The sequence below is a fragment of the Onychostruthus taczanowskii genome, unplaced genomic scaffold (genome assembly GCF_017590055.1).
Source record: "Onychostruthus taczanowskii isolate IOZ18803 unplaced genomic scaffold, ASM1759005v1 scaffold44, whole genome shotgun sequence".
NCBI classification, from domain to species: Eukaryota; Metazoa; Chordata; class Aves; order Passeriformes; family Passeridae; genus Onychostruthus; species Onychostruthus taczanowskii.
Window position 1 is genome coordinate 6,800,705 of NW_024501903.1, and position 24,185 is coordinate 6,824,889.

Genomic DNA, 24,185 nt, shown 5'->3' on the forward strand with positions numbered 1-24,185 from the left:
TCTCCTGAATTCTAAAGAGTCCCTGCATAGTCAGTTATCTCATGTTTGGAAGCCTCTCCATGCTGTTGATCATCTTTGCCATTCCTTCCTGAACCCTGTCCAGTGTCATGTCTGAGTGATGAAGACCAGACCTGCACACAGGATTGAAGTCCTGGTAGCACCACAGAAACACCCACCAGCTGCACAGTCATCTCCTTGGCTTTACTTTCTACTCTACTCCTAATAATTTTTCTCTTTATTGCTGCTGAGGACTAAGCTGACATCTTCATGGAAATAGTTATCATGACTCCAAAGTGTTATTCTTGGGCTGCCATGGTCTCATCATTGCCAGCCATGTGTATTAGCTTGTCACCAAATATATTAAACACCAGCACATACCCACATGCATACATCCACTGGTATTTTTAGCCAGGTCTAAAAATAGGTTTGCAAGTGCCATATATTTTATACATTTGAACAAGTGACAAGAACTTTTCATTAAACAGATTAATATGGCAGTCAAAAAACAATGGAATTAATTCTATCCAAGACTGAAATTTTGTCCCATAACAAAACCACTACTAGTCACTGTGGGTTTTTGCCTATTCATATTTGGTGACAATTTAAACTGTAAGCATGGGATCATTTCACTCTCTGACTAATACAGACAAAACTTCACCATTACTCTCAAATATGCAAATAAATTACTGTGTAACAACTATAGAAAATCACAGAATCATTGAGGGCAGAAGAAAACTTAGGAGATAATCTAGTCCTGTTCTAAGCAGGGTTAGAAAGAGCAGGCTGCTCATAGCCATGTTCAATTGGGTTTTATGCATCTCCAAGGCTGGAACTAGATGATCTTTAAGGTCCCTTCCAGCCCAAACCACTCCACGTCTCTAGGATATAATCAGCAGGTCTGCTTGTGGAAAAAAAAATATAAATAGCAATATTTTGTGCTGTTCCCATAAATTGCCACCTCTGGACAAAACTGCAAACCCATGTCAGTTTGACAGGAGGGACACAGCCGGTTAGGAGCCAGCTGCCTGCACACACAGCTGATAGACATGAGGGCAAGACACTGCCCTGCAATAAGCTTCAGACAGGCTGGGCAGGCTAAATCCAGGCTTCTCTCAGCTGGGGCAGGGATGGGAGGAGAAGGGGAATGCCAAAGAAAAAAGGAGTTTGTGAAAGAGAATGGGAGTTTCCTTGCTAATTCACCCTCAATCACAGCCTTGGAATATAGGGATGGCCCAACCCTCATCCCTCCAACAGCAGCCTTGAGCCATGCTGCTGACCACCAGTGCTGCTAATCACCAAGGTTTAGCTGACCTTAGAGGGATCATCAGGCATAACTTGGCCTTGCTGACAGCCAGGTTGTGTGGATACCCGCATGGACGGTGCTAAGTTGTTCCCAGAGGGGAAGGTGCACTGTGCTGGATACAGCACTCGGAGTGAGCAGCACTGACTGTGCAGGAAATGCCTGTCCAGCCAAACACTTAGCTGAACTGAACAGCCAGAAATAACAGTGGGGCTGCAAGTAAGAAACAAAAGCAGAAACAGGGTACTAAGGGACTCCATTGATATCTAAAAACCATTTCCCCTGTGTTTTCAGCTGCCTGCCTCTTTCAGAGAACACACACAAATTCTTCTCTGAAAGCACCAGTTACACTGAAGCATTACATGGGATAACGTGATCAGTGCTCAGCTGGATCCTATTTCTTATATAAATTTTGCTAGTCAGCTGGGGATGATCCACTGGGAAGAAATGTACATTTTTTCCAAAGATCTAATCACATCTAAGGCTCCATTCTTACAACATCTCTCAAAGGGCAATATCAAAACCTTAGCAGGAAATCATTTGAATGACTGACAAATGAAATGAGCCATTAGATACTGTTTTTCTCCTTTTTTTTTTTTTGATAGGTGATAAAATGTAATGTACACAAGTGTATCAGAAAATGTATCCAAAACATGGTTTCATTTCACCCTGATGTGAGCAATTCTGTTATTTCTTCTTACATTTGAATTAGACAAGTCCTTCTTGAGAACTTAAGCCAGACAACTGCCTGAATATAAACTACTACATACAACCTAGTCTGGGTAGTTTTCATTTATTCTTAATTCATAATTTCTTACAAATTCCTATATTTGTTGACTTAGCACTAGCTCTTGCATTGACTTTTGTTAAAATATGCTGTGGAATTCTCTACAAGGTTGTCACCTCCATCTTTCAACTAAAAATGTCATGAACATAATGAAATATTAAATAGACATGTTTTTAGATGACAGAAAGTCTGTTATTACTCAAGTCAACAGAAAAAGTATTCCCAGCCTTGAACAGGAGAGGAAAGCTGAAAAATTTTACTATGCAACACTAAAACTGGTAACTATTCTCTAGAACACAGAACAAGTGGTTTAACATGATTTGTATCAAACAGTTTGTCACATCACTGTAAGGAAATTACTTGGCACATCTTTATTTGAAGAAGTGATTTTGCCAATTCCTGTAAGTACAAACTATCATTAGATATCAGTTACCAGTCATGACCTGGCATATAACAACACATCAATGCACCATCACAGTCTCAGCAATACATAATGGCACAAAAATGATAAAATCCTCTTCAAGCAGACATGGCACATTCTGGTGCATATGTGCTGGGAAGTATGGGACACTTTTAAAGAAATACTCTTTCTTAACAAATTTTTTGGATTAAGGAATTGCTGCTTTTTTTGGAAATTGCACTGAGAAAGTTTCACTTGCCATGCTTGTTAATAACAGGGCACAATTAGCATAATCCCCTCAACCCATTAAAAAAGGAAAACATCAAATAACAGAAATTATAAAAATGTCTTTAATTAAAATTTTTGCTTTTTTCAAACCAGTAGCAGCTAAGCTGAGGACACACTCAGCTGACACAGTGTAAGTGAAATCCTTGAGGAAAGCCCTGTGCTGTCAGGCTGGCACCAGTCACTTGGCAAAGCACAGCAAAGCACCACAGCTTTGACTCTGAAATGTGCGTGGGTGTCTGTGGCATTTTCCTTGAGGAAACGGCACTTACAACGTGTTTAAAGAATAAGGGAATATGTTAAATTTATGGCAGGAGATAGTCCTTAAAGCTGCTTGTTGCAGTGGAGAGCACAAACTGCCCACTGATTTATTTTAATTTCATAAAACATGAGGAGGCTTTTTGGAGGCTGTAGGTGTACTTGTTATCACTGACAGCATAGTAAAATCCTCACAGCAGACACTTGAGCAATACCCAAAATAGCGAATAAGCTCTGAAACTCCTCCTCTCCCCCAAATCCCCCTTCAACACTGAAAGAAGTTGTCACCTCCACTGAGTGCCTTTTTCTCCAATACATATAAAAACACTAATATTTTTTTTTATTTGGATCCACAAACTTTCCAGGCTCTCTCCCCAGCAGAGAAGCATTCTCTCTTGTTCATGATCATGGTGTTCACTGCAGAATTTTAGGTTTTATTAACATTTTTTCTTAAAAATCTACTGATTCCAGGTAAGTCACAAAGCTAAGCAGTCATCCACTCAATATAAGCTCCTATATGCAGAATAGGTTCCCTTCAAACTAGTAAGAATACAGTGATTCTTTCTATAACCCATTGTCCAAATTTTACTCTCTATAGATGGTCAAACATTTCCAATCAAACCATGGCTTATCAAGGATATTGAGATTATAAGACAAAAAAAAAAAAATTAAAATTTAAAATTTAAAACCACACCGAAATGCTGAAAGTTTAGGGATATGAGTGGGCATGTATATATCATTAAAATGTAGTACTTCAGGCAATTCATAGTCAAGTTTTCTCACAAGCCCATCTCTTTTCCCAGTTTCCCTGCCAGAAACTGCACTCTGCCAAGATGTGAGTGCATGTCCCCACAGGACAGTGAGACCAGGGCATATTACAGCAAATATACCCTAAGCTGGGAACCCAGCCAAGAATAGATAAAGAAAGCTGGAGACATACAAATCCTAAGAAGAGGTGGGGACAACATTTACAAGTGATATTTTTGGCTTTCAGACAGTATTCTTGACCGTACGAATTCTTTGAGAATCAATTAGTATTTTTCTATTAAAAAATTAAATGAACTTTTTTCTAAAAAAAGAAGTGTTACATTTCATATTTTGTTCATTACTAGGCAATTTCATTGTTCATATTTCTCAAGGGAAAACTTGCTTTAAAAAGTAGCCAGGAATGTTATTTCTTCTCTTTGCTCTGACTTCCCTGCTTTTTTGTCAAACCTGCTGAAGGCACTGCATGCCAGGAAGACAACCTGGTTTTTTCCAGCTGTTTCAGCTGATCTAATGAAAGATATTACTTCTTCCTAGAAACCTCCCTCTCAAGAAATATTATGTCATTAAAATGTACTTTGGTTTTATCTGCTACAAATGTTACAAACTATTTTAATAAAAGTCACACTATCCTTTTTGAAACAAGCTCTGACACTTTGTCCCCATTTTGAGGAAAAAAAGCTTTAAAGAAAGAGAAAGAGGAAGAACAGGAACATGCCAGAGCTGCAGAAATGTGGATTATAATATCAGTGAAACAAAATACACACTGCACCCTGCCCATCAGCTGCTGCACTACATACCAAAGGGCTATTTATTGCTGTCACAGCACAGTCTACTCCATATACCATAATGCAATCTCCTTTGCTTTTTGGAAAGTGATTTCCAGGCTATGAATTCCCCCCTACACTTTCTCGTCACTGCACTTTAGTTAATACTGAGATAATTGAGTCCTTTGTCTCAAAGAAATGCCACATTCAGCATGTAGCAGCCACCATTTCAAGTCTCCCTCAAAACTGGGATGCACTGGTAATTAATTTACTTTGCTGTATCTTAAACTTTATAGTATATTATGTTTAAAGCATTTCTGCCTCGCTGCCTTTTGCAACTTAAGGACCTGATGAAAGGAAAAAAAATGGGTTTTAATTACAAATTAATTTAGTGGACTGACACTCACAAAAGGATGCCTTTATATTAAAATATGGACTGCACTGACAATCTAACTCCATTCCCACCAAGAACTTGCCTTCACCTCTGTGTTCTGCACTCGGGTATCCAAACCTTGAAGCATAAGACCACAAGGTTCAAAGTTGCATATAGAACTGATTAGCAAGTATTTTTGTGTGTGGTTTATATTAAATCAGTAGCCATGAATATTTTAAACCAAGCCCTTCTGTTCACAGTAGATATCAAAATATCTGTTTGGAGAAGCTGTGGAAACTTGCTGCTGGCCAGTTCTCATGACATGATGCTTTTAGTGCAAGTTCTGAGGTTTGGTTTGACTTATTTCTTTAAAGGAAGAGGTCAACTTTTTTGAGGCTACCACATACACCTGAATGCTATTTTTGCACTTGATAACTGTACAAGTGGTTGGTGGCAGATTTTTATTATTAATATTTATGATTTAAAAGGATTCTTCTCCAGGAGAGGACAGGGACAAAAGAGAGCTGTGGTTGCAAGATGCCCCTTAAAAACTCCTGGATCACAAACTATTTCCTTATGGTAAAACTCAATTTTTCCAGCTCACATTTGATTCATCTGAGAAATGATGCATATACAAAAGGACAGGACTGAGCAACAGGATGGGGTGGCACATGAATGCAAAGCTGAGTTGCAAGGGACTGTAAGGAACTGAGGATAAAATTTGGGGTGCAGGATTTGCCTCTCACATACAAGACCAGCATTGATTTCAATGAATTCTGGAATGGAAAGGCATTTTGGAACAGATAACTGCCATTTCAAGGATGACTGAAATTCAGGGTAAGGACATGCAGCTGGCAAAAAGTGGAGTAAATATACTTGCAGAAAAAATACTGCAATAAAGGAGATGGGATATCCTAACTAGAACTTCAAAGCTAATATTATGCTAACAAGCAGTTATATAATGTTTGTTATGAAAATAGGAAACCTCATTTGACCATGTTATTTGATCACAATGACATTTGCAATGTTGTGGGAGTTTTAATCAACTCCCACAGAATTAAGTGCTGAACACAGCACAAATTCCGAGCGAGCAATGGCCTCTCTCTCCCCTCCAATCCAAGCACCAGTAGAAATAAGCAGACAGGTAAAAGAAGCCAAGGAATAAAGTGCAATATAGTGACAGGTCAACCACCACCATTACTGGTGGTCTTCATGCAAAAGAGAGCTACACTTTAAATCACACCAGAGTCCAAACCAACAAGACTGCCATTGAAAAGCAACCCCACCTCTGTTTCTCAAGGGAATGTTGGAAGTGGAGAGGGTGCAGGAAGCAAAAAACCAGACAAATACAAGGTCTCAAAACTCAGATTTAATACAACAGGTAACCAAATAGAAGGTTCAAATGTCCCACGTTCATTTTCTGTACATACTTGCACAGAAATGGGCAACAACTAAAATGTACACAGATTTCCTAGTAGTGGCTCTTGTACTGAAATGAGGAAAAAAGAAAAAAAAGAGAAAGGAAAAAACTAAAAACATGGGGAAAAACCTATTACTATATGTAATCATCACAAAGTTGAGCTTCATTTTCAGAAAAAGCACAAAAAGAGCCCATGAAAGACTGAAGCTGAAAACTCTGCAGAACATTACAACCCCAAGGTTGTAATATAACTTCTGTATAGAAATTATTCTGAGAAACTATCAAGCATCATGCAGGAGTTGGGAGCATGTAAAGATAAATGTTCATTCTGATCATAAAATTTATAAATATCTACAGTTCCTACACAAGTTTTTCCAATTATTTTTCATGTTTTAAAGCTGAAATAGATTTTTCTTCATTAACTATGGCAATTTTTACAATTTGTTAGAAAAGGATCCCAAAAACAACCATTTCAAATCTATTTTTAAAATGTTTTAACCAACAATTTTTAGTTAAAATGTGGTAACTCAAAATTCAAAATCTGAAATGTGTCTGTTTTTTTCTTCTGTCCCTAAGGGAGAAGTAACAACAAACTGGGAACAAAGCTAGACATTTGGCAGGGATTCTTCAGCAGAATTTGGATGGCATGTAAGAGAATCTATTGCCCCAGGGAAGTGCAGATATGCATGAAGAGCTGGTATTTTGATGTGAACTCTTATATTTCTGTAGAAACCATGCTCACACAAAGGACCCTGAAAATCCAGCCAAACCTTGTATATTCAGTGCTTGAAGCAGCTGTGTACCTCTGCACAGAAACTACGTAAGAATGAGTCTTCCCTAAGCAGACATCAACAGAAAAATGGTGAAACACAGGCAACTCCAGAACAGAAACTTTGCCTCCTTAAGCAGGCAAACACAGCACGCAGTGATTACAAAAACAGAAATATGCCTGGCAGTCCACTCAAATACATGTCCTAGAGCTTTTCACTCTAATAATTCTATTTTAAAGTAGAGAGCTTTTTGCTTTTTTTCCCCTACATTCATTCTGATTCTATCAGCTGCTACATGCTAATGTGCTCCACAGGCTTCACTCCTGTAGCTCCTAACACTGCTGAAAATGTCTGCGGCATGACAAGAAATCCTGCAACGTTATGTTTCTTGGATCAGTTCTTAACTACAGCAACATCCACACATCCAGTGTATCAAAGGATAAAAATAAATTTACATCATTGAGTCATGTCATTTTCTATAATGATTGCATGATTAAAAAGTGCCTGGGATATGCAAAAAAGGTGGAAGCTTACAAATAACAGGATCTACCAAGAAAGGACTTCTGTGTAGGAGAAAATTTCCTTCAATGTAGCTTTCTCACCCAAAGATCTTTTTTCCCCTCTAGACATAAAACTCATTAACTGTTCAAATTGGATTTGACTCAAGTTACACTGTTTTTGGTAGTAAGTCAGCTGGAGTTCAACTAATGTAAAACAATCCAGGTCTGGAGCCAAAAATTCAGATGTGTTCACCTTCAACATTAGTTATTTAATCAGAGGAAAAGGGCTCTCAACCCCTTTTAGTCAGTAAACTAAATCCATTCTCCTTTTTCTTTAGTCTCTTCATCCTGCCTTTTATTGAGCTTTTTTAAGGAATAAGTAAAGTAAATAATGAACATTAATGGCAATGAACAATAAAATTAGTATTCATTACAGTACACTATGACTAATTATATTGTTACGGCATATTAACTTCCCAATAATGTAGCCATATCATTTTATTACTAATGTCAATTATATTAAAAGGAAACACAATTAAACCTTTTTATCACTCAATTCTTCCTCAGAAGTGCAAGTAAGTTTCCCTGACAATACAAAAATTTTTAGTCATAAAAATCTATCCGTGGAAAATAACACCTATCTCATCTCTGTCCTGCTCTTCCAAATCCACACACAGATTTTGCTGGAACAGCTGACAGCACCACGTCATTAACACCTTTACACCCTGCCAGAAATCTGATGGAATAACTAAACACAAAAAAATGTTACTATGGAGTGGAAAAGGCCCAAATCAAACAGAGCTTGAGGTAATAGCAAAAGAGTTGACCAAATGTTCATCATCAGTGAGTAGATATTTTTAAAGAAGCTGAGTAGCAGTTACAGCAAACCTGAGACAACCTTGTTGCTTCCTGTGGACAGACTTTGTAGTCTTATTATTCCTTCTTGTCACCTTCTGTTCCACACATGACTCCAGTCAGAAACAAGACCCACTAACAATACAGGAGATACTGACTGAGTGAGCCACTACTTCAATACATCTAAAACTGTTCTTATGGTTACTGAACATAAAATATTGCCTCTTTGCTAGACCATACACTTGATGAGAAGTTCCAGGTAAGCACAGGAATGCACAGCCTTGGGGTGCTTCAGACATCCCATAAATCAGGAGCTGTAGGAGCTTAACATGGTCATGCAGATACTCCTGACAAACTCTTCCACACCACAATGTTCAGATCATTCTTCTTTCACAGGCACTTAAAAGGTATGTCATTTTCTTCTTCTGGTCAACATGAGAAAAAGCCTTAATCAGGCTCCAAAATCCCAAAGAACTGCCCTACCTTTTTACTTGTTTTTCTGTTTAAAAACAAGTTATTTGGGGTGTGTACTGTTTACTGTCTCAGGTCTTACTCCACAGGGAATTAAACAAGACCCTTTTTTTAATTCACAGTGAATTAAACAAAATGCTTTCATACATTTGCCATGTTTTGAAAAATTGGTGTTTTTAACTGAAAAATGGTTTGTTTGTTCTTCCCTCGTGAAACTTCCAGCTCCAGAGTTGGACCTTCCAGAAAAAGGACTGTGACAATACATGACAAAAATTCCCATCATGCCATGTCACCTGTAAAATAAGGTCGACTGCACCTGAATTGTTATGAATAAAAAGTTATCTATTTTTGTTTAAGGTTACAGAGCTAAAAACCGGTGGGACCAGTTGCTGTTAAATTAGCTTAATTGTTAAAGAGTTCTTTAATTGCCCGTTAATGGTTGGTGATTTAGCCATTGTCCTCCCTGGTGCTTGCCCCGGAGCTACACCTGGACACGGCAGCCCAGGAGAATAGGAGTGGCCTGAGACCACGTATGCAGATAAGAAATACACTGCTACAAAATTTTCCCGTTTTCCTAGAAAACCCCTAAAAACAACGAACCAATATAGAATTAGGGGACCCTAGTTGATGTCTAAGGATGGGCGTGAAGTCCAGTGCCTGCTTGGATCCTTTTTGCTTCACGCCCTGACCTGAAAGCATGTTCACTAAGGAGGGGACCCGGAGCGTTGGACTGAAAAGTAGGAATCTGCGAATCTCCCGTGAGGACGCAGTCCCCAGCTCTGCCTGCAGACCAGCGGACAGAGCTGCATCACCCTCCTCCTCCGTGCCACTCTTGGGGACAGCGGCGGTGTGGGCGCGACCCGTCGATTTCTCCCCACCTGAGCTGAATCTCTTTAATAAAGGCATTAAAAAGGAGAAAGATCTCCTGCCCTATTTATGTCATGAATGACCCAGTTACCAGGCATAACCTCATCTGTAGCAAAAAAAATGAAGCAAAGATATATATTTTCAGATGAGATCTGGAGTTTATTAGGGTGAAGCACATCAGTACTCCATAATCTGTCTTTCTGGCTCTATCTGGACAGTTCCTGCACACATCACCACCTCCTTCTGCCACGACATTTAGTAACCTATAGGACAGAACTCTCAGATTCAATGAGTAGTACTCAAGTGCTCTTATGGCATACCCACAATAAATATCATGGTGCTCAGAACAAGCCTTGAAAATGTCTCTAGGAACATACACAACTACACAGCAGGATGGTGTCACTACTAGATAAAAAATATACAAATTACTGCAGAGCACAGAACAGCATCAGTGTTCTAAACACGGTGCCACATCAGTTTGCTCCAGCAACCACCCGCAACATAACAGCAATGTTTCACTGCCTTAAGGCATGCAGTTCACCTCAACACCTCGGAGTGCTGTGTATTTGTTTTCCACAAAAGCACGCCACATGGCTTCTGAAGCATGTTATTCCTGTATCATCAATATCACTTTCTGTCTCACACCCTCGAGTTTGTCTGGTGAATGAGACACATTGTCTTGATACACTGCCATGTCTTTTTTCACCGCCGTCAAGCTGTTGGATGTGAGGCATGGCCCATGGCTTCTATTTTTCCCTCCAGATGAAATGTCAGCTTCAAAACTAAACAAGCAGTAGTACTTGAGGCAGCAGAAAGGACAGAAGAGACATTAAGGCTGATAGATGACAATGCTAGGGATGAACTAGACAGTAAGTGGGACAAGAAAAAATTTTGAAAAAAACTGTGTTGTAAATACTAAGCCAACAATTACTTCAAAGCTAAAGGAAAAATAGGTGGCCACAGGTACTAAGAGAAGCAGAACAAAATAGGTATTTAGAGTGGATGGCCAGTAACAAGATCAGCTTTGTAGCTCATCTATGCATCTCACAGCTCTGACCCGTGCGTGAGCCACTGCAGGACCCTCAATGTTACTGCAGGGTTTAAACACCCAACCAGCTCAGCTTGAGGAAGCCACAGAGGAAGACAGACTGACTCAGCTCTGCACCATGGGGCTAAACCAACCTGCATCTGTGCAACCACCACAGATCAGCCACTGTAAACACACCCTGACTTGGGCACCCAAGTCCTGACCGTCCAACTAAGCCGTGCTCCACAGCCTCAGGTTTCACAGTGCCACGGAATGTTCTGTTAATAAAATAGGTGCTGACTTAAGCAGCTCCAAAGTCAGCACAAGGACAGCAATTGTATTATCACAAACCCATTTTTAAGAAGGTCTATGATAGCTGTTCCCTTGTTCACAATACCCACGGCACATGGCAAAATATGGAATGAAAAATCAAATTAGAAGAGTTTACATGGGAAAAATCACAGCCAATGAACTAAACTACCTACCTCTGAGGCAGTGAGATAGATACAGATATATAGATATATAGACATACTCTTTACAATGAATGAAGAGAAAAAGGCATGCTTGGAGCCTGGCATGTCTTATCCTAAACTAGACATATAAACAGGTCAGAGGTCTACAAAGGGAGCTAGGGGAATAATTTCAGGTGAAAATATGTGCTCCAAGGGCATCTGAGGGCACATTACAGCAATACCAGTGCCTGTGTGTCTGTTTTCTCTAATGAACATGAAAGTCAAGCACTATACAGTTATCAATACCATCACAATATGAGTGAGAAATAGCAGATCTCAGATTTGTACTAGAAAAGGATATGGGTGCTTATATAATGGAAATGAAATTTGTGTTTTTATTCAAATCTGCTTCTGAGGGGGACAGATTCTCAGCTGTTCTAAGCTCAGACAATACCACTTTGTTTGAATGGAGCATGAAACAGGGGGTCTAGATTACCAGTTGGTTTGCAAAGGTCTCAGAGCTACTGGTTTTTTAGCTTCTTCCTCTCTTACCTACTTTTTCTGTCCTACACTTTCCATTATTTAAATAATTTATTTTAAAAAGCAAATAACAGTACTGCCTGAAAATCTACTAAGTATCGGCTCTTATGCAAACATTGTTTCTAGAATGACTGGCTTTTCCTAAAGCTGCTTCTTTCAGCTTATTTTATTTGAAATCTAAAATTATGCACACTGGGATATGGGCAATAAATAACTTCCCATCAACAGCAACTTCTCATCAGTAGCTGAAAATACTATTGCCCCTTTTCTCCTGACATGCAGTTGCGTTCCCAACCTACAAAACAAGGTATTCTATTACATTTTCAAAATATCGGTCAGAGACATTGTTAAGAGGTTTGGCCAGAAACAACCTGCAGAATTGGTTTGCCAGCAATCTGCACTCCCTCTCCTGTCCTTGCAGCTAGTGGCAGGAAATGTTCCTTCACCACATCTCCCAGGTGCAGGCAGCTAAAGAAGCTAAAGTTATCCAGAGGAGAAATACCTCAATCTAATCTACTAATCAGTTCTTCTCTGCAGTTCATGGCATATCTGCACCTCTCTTGCATTATTTTAATTTAGGCTTGTAATTGAGTTCTCGAAAATAAACTGTCAAGTCTCTTTGGTGTCAGGTATAAACTGTCAGGAATGGGAGACGGTGATACAAAAGAGAATTTTCATAAATAGGATAAAGGCTGAGAGAAGAGGTCATGAAAAGAGCTCAAATGACAGTATGTCTCATAAAAACTCCTCCAGTCTAATATCCTGTCTGCAGAAGCAGCCTTTAGAGCATGCTTAAGAAAGATAATAAAGAACGTGGCAAATATAATAATCCTTCCTCAAACAGTCAGCAGATTAGAGACTATTAATTGTCTCAGGGCTTAAGGGAATGAGTGAGAACAGGGCTCCACGGTACTGATGCAGCACCAAGGGCTGGGTAAACTGTCTGCTTCTCGACAGCACATTTGACACTGGGAGAGATATCTCTGTTTAGCAAAACTACTACAAGAAACAGTCTCTGTAATGTTGACAGTGTCACATAGCCCAACCTAGGCAGACCTTCCCTTCAGTGCAGACTATAGATGCTGACTTGGGAGAATAATACTTAAATGTTAAAGAGAGCAATTCACACCACAGAGGTAATCAGAAAACTGTAATGATGCCACTTATTTTGGAAAAATAATTTAGCTAGTACTTCTCCATCCCACTTTTCTAAATAGCCTACTGTCACCTCCCATGTAGGAAAGATGCTTACCAACAAAAGAACTCTCATTCTGAGGCAGACCAGAGGCTAACCCGCCCCTGTCTGGCCAACACTTCAAGCAAGGAGAGAAAATGAGGGGGATTATGGAATACATGTGCATATGGCATTGCCCTCCCAGCCTTTGCCTATTGAAGTCTTGCAGAGGCAAGTATGTAGCCAGACTAGAAAGTGCAACAAATATGCATAGGCTTATTATCTCTGCACTGGTCTAATCCCTTTTAGGGTGACAAGCTCATTTGACTCAATTCCACAAACACACAAGCTGATGCATATTAACATGGAGAACATTTCTTCGTAAGAAATGAACCAGACCCTGCTGTGTATCTGCCTTCCTTACAAGGAAATGCTATGCTGAGCAAGAACAAAGTCAGACACTACGGAATAAGGACAACTATCACTTGAGTATACAACTGTCACAGGGAGCACCAAATTGCCCTACTCCTCTGCAGGGAATCCTGGCTTACACCCCTGGTCTGGAGGACGTTCAAAGAGCAATGGAAGAGCATGGAAGAACATGAAAGCAAACCTGTAATCTCAGTGTACCACAGGCGTTAATTAACCTGGCTGCCATCCAAACTGCTGGTACCAAAATCCGCTTATCTGGGAGCTGCACATGTCAGTATTTCTGCAGACACTACTATGTACAGAGGCACTGCACTGCACAGGGATAGCAGGCTACCCAAAAACAAGAAAAATAGGTAGAAATGGAGGAACACTGAAAATTATTACAGTGCCATCAGAAGATCAGTTAGTAGCGTAAAAACATGTTATTTGAAGAAATAGTATGTCTAAATAAAGCAGGGATTGCAACAAGAATGCAATAAAAACAAATTTGGGAAAACAAGCGTGAACAATCTCTAGTGAGAATGCACCACAGTCAAGGAACAATTGTGCTGAAGCCAGAAAGTGAGAACAGTTCAAGTAAAGGCATTTGTCTCTGAAAAGGAATTGGTTTTCTACATACCTGTCCAGTCTCCTACTACTTTTAGGTGGACCCCAAACGTTGCTTTGGTATCTGTAGGGCACTAAAAATATTAAATATATTAAGCACCACTTCTGAGTAACAGAAAAAAAAAATGCATACAAAGTACAGTTGTTAAGACAGAACCTGGTGTAAATAGGTAATTCCTAAACAGCCACACCAGCAGCTGTACCCTTAAAGAAGCAAATCTATCATCAACACAGCTAGGGAAGCCAAGAATGCCTAGTATTCATTCAGACTTAACCCTATCTTCTAGCCACAAAGGAGTCTGGATGCTTGCTTGCTGATGTGATTTGGAACAGACACTTCATTAAGCAGTACTCAGCAAGGATACCAACAACAGAACGGAAATACTCCTCTACTACTGACACATCATTCAAAATCAGGAACTGCTTCATCATTCTTAAGGCATTTAAGAGACATTTACTTCTTGAATGTCAAGGCCCACTTATTAAAGCTGACCATTCTCATGCAACTGATGCTAAATGGAAACTGTAAGCAATTCACAAGACCTTACAGTTTGCAAAGGAAAAGCACCAGATTCCATGGCATATCATAAAAATCACATTGCAGACACCATTGTCTCACTTCACGCATATGCCCTCACTTCAGGGCTATTGATTGTGACTATCAACACAGGAATGTTATCATTTACAATCTTATCTACACCATGGTATTTAAAAACCTCCAGTCAAGGACTAAGGACCCTCCACAGTTTCACTCCTTGCTAGCTAGAGGGACATTTCAAATGCACTGCTTGGACAGCTTTTGCAGGTACACCAAATGATGCACACATAAACAGGACAAGCAACATTACTCAAGAAAAGATTCTTCACTTTCCTTCTATAAACCAACACCATTGGTTTCTTTTTGATAAGAGATATTACTCCAGAGTTTTGATGCCTTTCTTAAAACCTGCTAATGATCAATCCAAGCTCTATCATGAAACCAGTACCCAACATATGATGTTCTATCTCTCTTTTTTTTTTTTTCTATTACTAGGGACAAACAGGAGTTTTGAGGGGAGGGCTTAAATTCAAAGAACAAATCTATATTGCAAATAAAAGTTATCCAGGTAGAGAATCCATGCACCAAGTACCCAGGCACCACACTTATGAAGACATTTCCTGACTCTGTTCTGGACCTTTGGCATAAGTGTTCCCAAGATAATCTGTTCTGGGCAGTGTGAAGCCACTGACCTCAGGGCTGAGAATCAGTTCCTGCCAGTTCTGTATTTAGCAGAAGACACCGGTAAAGGGTTAGTATTTTCTACACTTTGGAAAAACTAAACAGGGAATACAAAGTCCCAGCTCAATACTCCATTTTCCTGAGGGGGAAGAGCATTCCTTTTACAAATCCTGACTACTAGATAGACTTATATGTAACTCCTTATTATCTTCCAAGTTTTCCTACAAAAATGAGGTACAGAAACCCAGAGTCCCAATTATTTCAGCAAGTCTTAGTCTCCAAAGAAAAACAGCATCAAGGGAGGGATTCAGACAAACACACAATGAGGCCAGTGTTAGCTATGTCTCATTGCAGCATCTTTCAGCAAAAATATCAAGACTAGTTCTCCATATAAAAGCAAGTAAGCAGTCTCTTAGGTGGGGAGGTGTATACTGGCAGCAAAAAGGTCTGTTCCAGAGGCTTCTGTAGGGTTTTTCACTCTGGGTTGCCCCAGGGCTCTCTGGGTTTCACAGGAGGCGGACTGATATTCTTAGTCCAACTATCCCCAGTCCCAGTTCAGTACATCTTCTACAGAAATGTTATTCCCTGCTTCCACAAAGCTAATGGCAGAATACCCCTTGTCTCCTGCCAGAATAGCTTCAAATCTGTTATACTTTACATCACCTTTATGACTAACTCTCTCCTGCACTACCCTGAAAAATTATCCAACAAAAATGAGATTTGTTTCTCTTTAGACTTTAGGAAACCTATTTTGATACTTATAACTAGCTATGAGACATCCTCATAGAGTTCTGGAAAAATCTCCTTGTGCTGCTAAATCTTACCAGAAGAAACATGCCTATCTGGGCTTCATGGAGTGAATTCCCCCCAGTTTAAAAGAGAGAAAGAATGTAGGTGATCCAGCAAAGGACTACCGAAGCAATGAGAGGACTGGATAATCTGACATTCAAAGAGGGGTCAATTAGGGAATGTGCTTGGGTAACCCATAGAAGAAAAGCCTTGAGGTTTTCCAGGAGTACAAATTGTTTCAGGGTAAATTTCATGTGGATATAAGAAAAGTGTTCTGCATCATGGAACAGGCAGCCAGGGAAATGGTACAATTTCTCCTGCTAATTCAGCTTCACGCAACATTGAATAACCTCATCCACAGCCCTTGCACCAGAAGGTCAAACCAGATGATCTCCACAGGAAAGTCAGGATTCTTCTGACTTTCAGACTTTCTTACATCCCTATAATTTTAACTTCGAAATTTGTATTTACATATTTTTAGTACACAGAACACTTATTTTACCTCTTTCATCTCTGTAAACACAATTAAACAGTGGCTATTTACAGACTGTTGGAGAATATATTCCAGCAGCTTAAAAATATTCAAAGACAGTTTTTCAGAAGTTTAATCATGAAAGCAGGTAAATTTTCCCGTGTTATTTATTAACAGACCACTGGGAATGTGTAATGAAGTGCAATGAAAACATTCTATTATATATTCAACCTTCATGAAATTGAAATCACAGAATTGTATGATAGCTGAGACCAGAATGCACCTGTGCAGACTGGCTACTTTGATCCCCTTGAGAGAGCAGAGTCTGCAGGAGCAGGTGGCCCAGGAGAGTGTCCCATTGTGCTTCCAATGTCTCCAAGGATGGAGACTCCACAGCCTGTCCAGGCAACCTGTGCCACCCTCAGAGAAAAAGTGGGGTTTCTCTTAGGTCCAGATGAAACCTCCTGTATACTAGTTTGCTTTTAACCTGGGAGCCCTAAGAAACAATCCACTGTACTATGTTGAGGGTTACATGCATACCCCTACTCTTCCTTTATCACCCAGCACACTGTCCAGTGGAAAATTATAAAGATTAGTCAATCTTAAAATAAAAGAAAAATACTTTATCTTAGGTCCTCTTTCTTAAATCAGCCTTGTTTTCCAAAAAGGGAAATCAGTAACATGGACAGTCTGTAATGAGAAGGGAGAGTAGACAATATTAAAACTAAAGGTCAGAAGTGCTTTTCAGTAATTCTTTACAGATTTCAAACTTGTTTGCTGCACTCATTTGATTAAAATGCTATGATGCACAAATTAAGTGTTGCAGATACTGTAATAACATGAAGTAATGTTAATCTTATTGTAACCTCAGTGATCTATACCTTTAAAAAGTGAAAGATTTTACAGGTATGAATGTCTACATTCATCACGTTATCTTCCAGCATTTGGCCCTTCTTGAAAACCAACTGGAAGCCAACGAAATTCTGTTAAATGTAATACAGCTGTGCAGATTTACACCCTCAGAGAAACCAAAATGTGTTCTTAGCATTAAGACTGAATACTTTCCTCAGTTACAATGCCTATTTTTGTATATATTTTCACATTCAACAATATTACAGGATTTTATATGTAGACAAAATTTAGAGAATACACGTTGTTCTATATCTTGTCAAAAAAATCAAGTTTCCATATATTTTTTTTCCTTTTTTTCTTCAAGCTAACTTGGACCACAAATGCAAGTTATTATGCAGGGATTGTGCAACAATCCCTGGAGAACTTTATTCTTATAAACCACTAAATTAATTACATTCACCAGTAACCTAAGCTCTACTATCTATCTCTATGCCAAGATAAACTGAATATTTTAAATAATTTGTAATGCACTACTAGATTAACACATATTTGAAATATATTTTATTTGACAATTTTATATTGTGATCACAGTTCTCTGTTGTCCTCTGCCTTGCTTTTATATGAATGCAAACTAATTACTGTTAGATCATAGCAGTTCTACTTTACACCCACTGTATAAGGGTTCCAGTTGCCCCAGGAGAGATTTACATGGGGTGTTAGGAAAAATTTCTTTACCAAAACAATGGTCAAGCATTGGAACAGGCTGTCTGAGGAAGTGGTGGAGTCACCATCCCTGGAAATATTCAAAGGACATGCAGATGTGGTGCTTAGGGACATGGGTTAGCGGAGGACATGGCAGTGCTGGGTTAATGATCTTTTCCAACTTATGTGACTCAGTGATTCCACACTGGTACAAAAATCTGCTCACAACGATGAGCAGTGGAGAAATCTGCACATGAGAGCCCAAAACAAAGCAACTGAAAACTGTGTTATGAACATCTGTGCTTCTGGCTTAGAGTGCCCTGAATATTTAACATCACTGCTGCATCACTGCAGTCAAAAATCCTGTCCAGAACAAAAAGTGAGACAAAGCTTACTGGAGTTATTTTAATGTTATTAAACACTATTCACTATTTTAAACCACTTTTTAGGTGTTAGTGTGCAGGGAATGGGGTGAGATACCAGCAAGCTAGTAAGAAAATAGAAAGATAATTCCTAAATATTTCCAGTTCTTCTTGCACCTCTACCACAAGAACTGTGAAGCCTCTTTACAGAGGTGTTAAGTTGTAATTACTGACTATCACAGAAATGCAAATGCATGCACCAGGATAACACCAAGGAATATCTGTTATCAGAAGAAAGGAGATGAAAGGGATGCCCAAGTTAACCAGTGGCTCTGCAAATAAAGTTCGTTACAAGTTCCAGTGGAGATACTGCTCTCAAGTAAAAGTGCACCACTGTAAACATCACCTCTGCATTTGGTGTTGCGGTAGGTGGCCTGAACAGTGACCAAAATTACAAAGAAGATCTGTACTACAGCTGGAAGAACAAAGTGTCTGATTGGGGGAATTAAAAAGCTCATTGTAGGATTTGTTTACATAAAAGGAAACTCCTTCAAAGAAGTCTTTCATTTTGAGTAAAAAGCCATGATATGATCCTAATATGGATTTGCAGATATCCTGGCGGGGACTGCAATCAGTGCAGAGACTGTGTTTCCATGCTCCTGCCTGCCAGGGTGAACCAGCTGCACTGCAAACCCTGATTCACCAGTCCATCCTTGCTGCAGACTCAATGAACCCTTACCCAGACCAAGAGAAACACATTAGAGACTTGGCAGGTTTTGAAAAGAGGCAGAAGTGAGGAGAAAAAAAGAAGAACTAAACACAACCAATGTATTTTTCCTTCTGTAAAAGGGAAAAAAATAAAAAAGGGCAAAAGAAATAAAAAGTTTTCAACTTTGCCAACTGACAAGAAAATATGAACCTTGGAAGCTCAGTAAGCTGCAGCTTGTCTGGTTTCATACAGAACTGATACAAACATTCCTAAAATGATTCATTCTGACACTAGAAAATGGAGAGGAGTGATGACAAACACAGGCATGCTATATAAAGGTAGCCAAGAAATAGTAGCTAGACTTCAGTCTGACTCATAAGAGGTGAACTCTGTAACACTGGGCTATCCCTGTTTTAACTAATTAATCCAGTAAGAAGCAAATTTCAGAGGAAAAAAAAAGTTACTACATGGAGTTATTCTTTTAAACACATCTCTTCCTCATACACTTGGAGATTTTTCTAAATGTCTCTATTTCTGCACCATGTTATTTTACAGATTGGATTTTGGTTAAAAGCTCTTTCTCTTAGAGACTTGGCCTTACAGCTATCCTAAATGAACTGGCAGACATCATAACATCTTGAATGTGGGGAAATCCTAACCATGGAGCATGATTTAAGTATCAGGAGTGCCAGGATGATCAAGGCAAGACCACCATGCCTCAAATACCCACGGCTTCAGCCAGAGCCCTGCCGTAGTAGAGCCAACTCCCAGCAAGCAGCCCAGCAAGCAGCTGCAGCAACATATCCCAAACATTTTTCACTTTCCGTTGCCATATACTCCTTGCTGTACAACCCCAGACACCTGCAGTCAGGCTAGTGGAAAAAACACACCATAACAATCTGCAGGACACATCACTGGGCAGCTGCAGCTCCAAGAAGGATCATTCTGGTCATCTGGGGTCTAACTTCCTCTGTAACACAAACCACAAACCCACACCCACTAATTCCCGTGAGTCTGTAGTTCAGCATTTGCTAATTCACTCCCTGCAATCTCAGTTGTTAAATTACTCTCAGTGCTAAAAGCTTTCTTTCTTTTCTTTAGGTCTCGATCTATGAGATTCCTATCTATAAAATCTACTTGTTCCTTGATTTCACGCTCGCACCACAAGAAAATGCAAATTTTTAATGTAGCATTGTCTTAGGATTGTAAAACACACACAATATGGCATAAAAGAAATTGTCGAATATATAATATGAAATTTTTTCCATTTGTTTTCTAGCAGGTCTGTAATAGTGCAACTGCTACTCTACTGCTGCTATGGATGCACTCAATGCAAAGATACATTTTTAGAGACTAATCAGCATTTATTTTCCTCTGCAGCTCAACCACGGCAAAAAACTTGCTGACCACCCTTTCACCACAGCAGACACGCTACACATCACAGAGTCATAGAATGCTCAAGCTGGAAGGAACCCATAGAGATCAAGTCCAACTCTCTATAAGAGAGAAAATGAAAGTGTTTCAAACCTAACAATATTCAGCCTATATAATTTATGAATCTCAAGTTGCTGTCTCGGGGGAAAAAAAACAAATCACAACATTTCAAGATGCTCAGGATGCAAGCCTTTGCCCCTGAAGGAATAAAAAGCAGAACAATGCTTCTCTCCAAGGCTGCCTCTCCAAGTCCTCCAAGGCTACACAAACACATGGCCAAGCAACAATGCACGGAGCTAACAAATACAGGATAAGGAAACTCAACAGCACAAAAAGGTCCAATCATCCCCAAGCAAAACAATGGGCCACCTCCAGGCTCATGATAACTGGCTTTCAGTGGTGTGAGACACTCATGGGAAGAACAACCAAAGGATCAACAGGTTTTCCAGTCAGATCCCCACCACCTTGAGGAACCACTGTGTACCTCTGAACTCCCCTACCAGCACACATTATATTTTGCCAGGCTAAAGCAGAGAGCCCCACCAGCCAGATGGTCTTACTTTTAGGACAGCAATAGGCAAGGCACTTGATTTCCTCTAATATTTTGTCCACATGTTAACTGTATTCGTGCTTAAATCTTGTGCTCAGGTTTTGGGGTTTTTTTTTGTTTGTTTGTTTGCAGGGGAGGGTCATTGGTCTTTTCTGTTTGTTTTATTTTTATATTCTCCTGCAGTTCCTAGACCTTGCTCTAACCTGACTTAGCAGCCAAACTATAAGCACTATCTCTGATTGGAGAAAACACATTTCTCTGCTGAAGTCAGTACATGCGTATTATGTATTACAAATTTACTTTCATTGAACCAAAAAACCCAAACCCTGATGATTAGAGGGATCTGCCACCTTCAGTTTAAAGTATCTGCTGAAGGAGAACTTGGGGTTTAGCGAACTGAGTAACAATTTCTGTGTTGCCTTCTCACCAAAAGAGTCAGATTTGAAAGTTTAAATAAAAGTCAGGGTTTACGTAGAGTTTTTATACAGACCCCACAACTGTTAATCCCGAAACCAAACAAACAAGTCTAAGGAAGTACTAAAGACATCTGCAATATTAATCTATTCTATTTTTGTTTTACTTAAATTCTCCATCAAACAGCTGCTAGATATTCTACTTCTATGAAGAGCAGACAAGCTCTAGGGATTTCTTTAGCTTGCCAGCAAGATACTTCACAATTTCCCTAAACACTCTGCAAATCATCCCATAAAGACAAGTTTCATAACTATTTGCACAAGATATTTAACAAATCTTATTCGAATGTCATCATGCTAGATTTTGTTTTTATTGTATTTATCTGACAGTATCAACTTAGCTCTTGATGTCCTTACACACTTTTTACTCAGGCAACCTTCCAACAATTTTTCCATTTTTTTAATGAAGTATTTCAGAATTTGGCCCTTAGGCTTTTCCTGTTGTGGACAGTTTTTCTTAAGTTTACAGTGCAGGGCACATGTTTCTCCATCATCTCCTTATTCAGTACAAAATTTTAGGCTTAAAGAAGCTTAGAGCTAAAACTTCACTGCTAAACTGTTAAGATCTTCACTGATTTTAAATGACCCCTGGATTATCCAGGGATAAAGACAACTCTGGGTCTACAAAACACTGGTTTTATTTTACAAAAGCAAATGTACTACTTCTGATGTTGTTTATGCTGGGTATAAAATTTGCTGAGATTTTTCTGACAAGGAATCAGGCCCAAAAACATAAAATGTACAGATCAGGACCACCACCTTGTAATCCCATGTCTAAATACATGTCTAATCATGTCTCAATCCAGATACCAAATGGACTTTAATGGAGATGCAGAGGTAACAAGGAAAACTCAATCTACAAAAACAAAAAAAACCAAACAAACCTAAACAAAACCCTTAAAGGTAAAAAAATCTATGATTAAGTAATAGCTCTGAGATTTTAGGTACAGTATATAACTTGTCATGTATATTCAGAAACCTCCCAGGTAATTCTTCTGTTTACCCTGAGATGGTTAATGGATTTAAAAGTTTCTCTGCCTGGGATAATATTACTCTACTATTTGGATATTAATCAAGTGAGTATTCTTCTTTAATAATATATGTTTGGATTTGAGTGGATCTGAGTATCTGCATATGCAAACTTATCCTGTCCTAAAAACTCAGTTTTAACTTGTTATAAAACGCACACATACCATCCTCCCTCTGGAGTTTTCTTACTCATACAGAACTTTATGTGGAAGGAAAGGAAGGAAGATGCTGCACTACAAATCCTCCTGAAGTGGTCTGCTTCAAATTAACCATCTGCTCAAAAATATGGAGAATGAGAAAAAGAGCAGAACTTCTTGGAGCTTTTTATTACCAGACTCTTCCAGTTTCTACTTCAATGGGATTTAAAAGCAGATTAAATGCAGCACTAAAGTATGGGGGGTCAGACCACACTCTGACACAGGACAAAATTTCTAGTTTCAAAGAATGTTTCAAACCTCTTGTTGCCAGTAGTTGATCACTGCTTAGCTGTTACCAGAACTGGGATCTAGACATTGAATGAAGAGCCAAAACTCTTCAGAGGGCCTGAAGAAGCCATCTCCTACCTTATTAACAAAGCACATATTTCATAAAGCCCTGGAGTCTCAAGGCTGGGATCTTTGTTTTGGCTTGTTTTGATTTTTTGCCTTTTATGTGCCACTTCTGAGCCACCTGTCTCTTTTAACTCTATCTCATGAAGCTACTAATCAGTGGATATGCAGAGAACGTCTTACACAGACACAGGAAAAGCTCGGCAAGTGTTTATGCAAGCTATCTGTGTTTAAATATCAACAGGAATATCTTTAGATTCATGCATGTGTCAACTGAAGAAAAAAAAAAGGCAACAAAGAGAACTTCAGGATATTCAGATTTTAGCTGCAAGGAAGAAATAGGGGCATGACAGCTGCCAGTGACAGCCAAAACTATCAAAACTTTGGAATAACAGATTATTTGATGCTGCAATTACGGATGTTTGTTGCAAAACAGAATTTTCCCAAAGCAAACCTCAGATCTGAGCCATCTCCAAATTTAGAAGGATTCATGTCTTATTCTCGTCCTTATTTCAAGGTCTGTTACAGTCTAAATTCTAAATTAAGTGATGTAATTGTTTCCTACCTCCCTTTGGCACAAGAAAATCAACACTACTGAAATAACAAGGTTACCAAGCTTCATGAGCTGCTGGGAGTAGACACCAGTCTTTTGATAGCCAAGTGGTCTACACTGCAGCTCATGAGAGTTTGTGCTTTGATTCTGTAGTGGATTCAGCAGAGACCTTATAAGAGAACTCAGGAATTCTTCTGAAGCACTTGAAATCTGTGAAACACAAAGCTATTTCCAGGAGGCTTGCTACTAATCACTGCTTGCTAATGCAAGAAATTCCAGAAACAGTAGAAAAAGTGACTTAAGACACCAACTTATATTCTAAATAGGACTCTGCTTCCAATGCCATTCATTAGCAAGGGAAAAAAAAAAAAAAAAGGAAGCATGCAGTCACAGATTCATGCTGCTGAAAATCACCAGTAACACATTAAGTGTCTGGAAAGAGAG

General features: G+C 39.2%; 1 protein-coding gene across 3 annotated transcripts in view; it reads right to left on the minus strand.

Annotated features, from left to right (window-relative positions):
- The window catches only part of NOX4 (NADPH oxidase 4), a 108,497-nt gene that overhangs the window by 51,813 nt on the left and 32,499 nt on the right, over positions 1–24,185 (minus strand). For all 3 annotated transcript variants that reach the window (XM_041414087.1, XM_041414085.1, XM_041414086.1), the window contains one exon: positions 14,063–14,123. In XM_041414087.1, the coding sequence (XP_041270021.1) occupies positions 14,063–14,123 (61 nt within the window). The remainder of the gene's footprint in view (positions 1–14,062; positions 14,124–24,185) is intronic.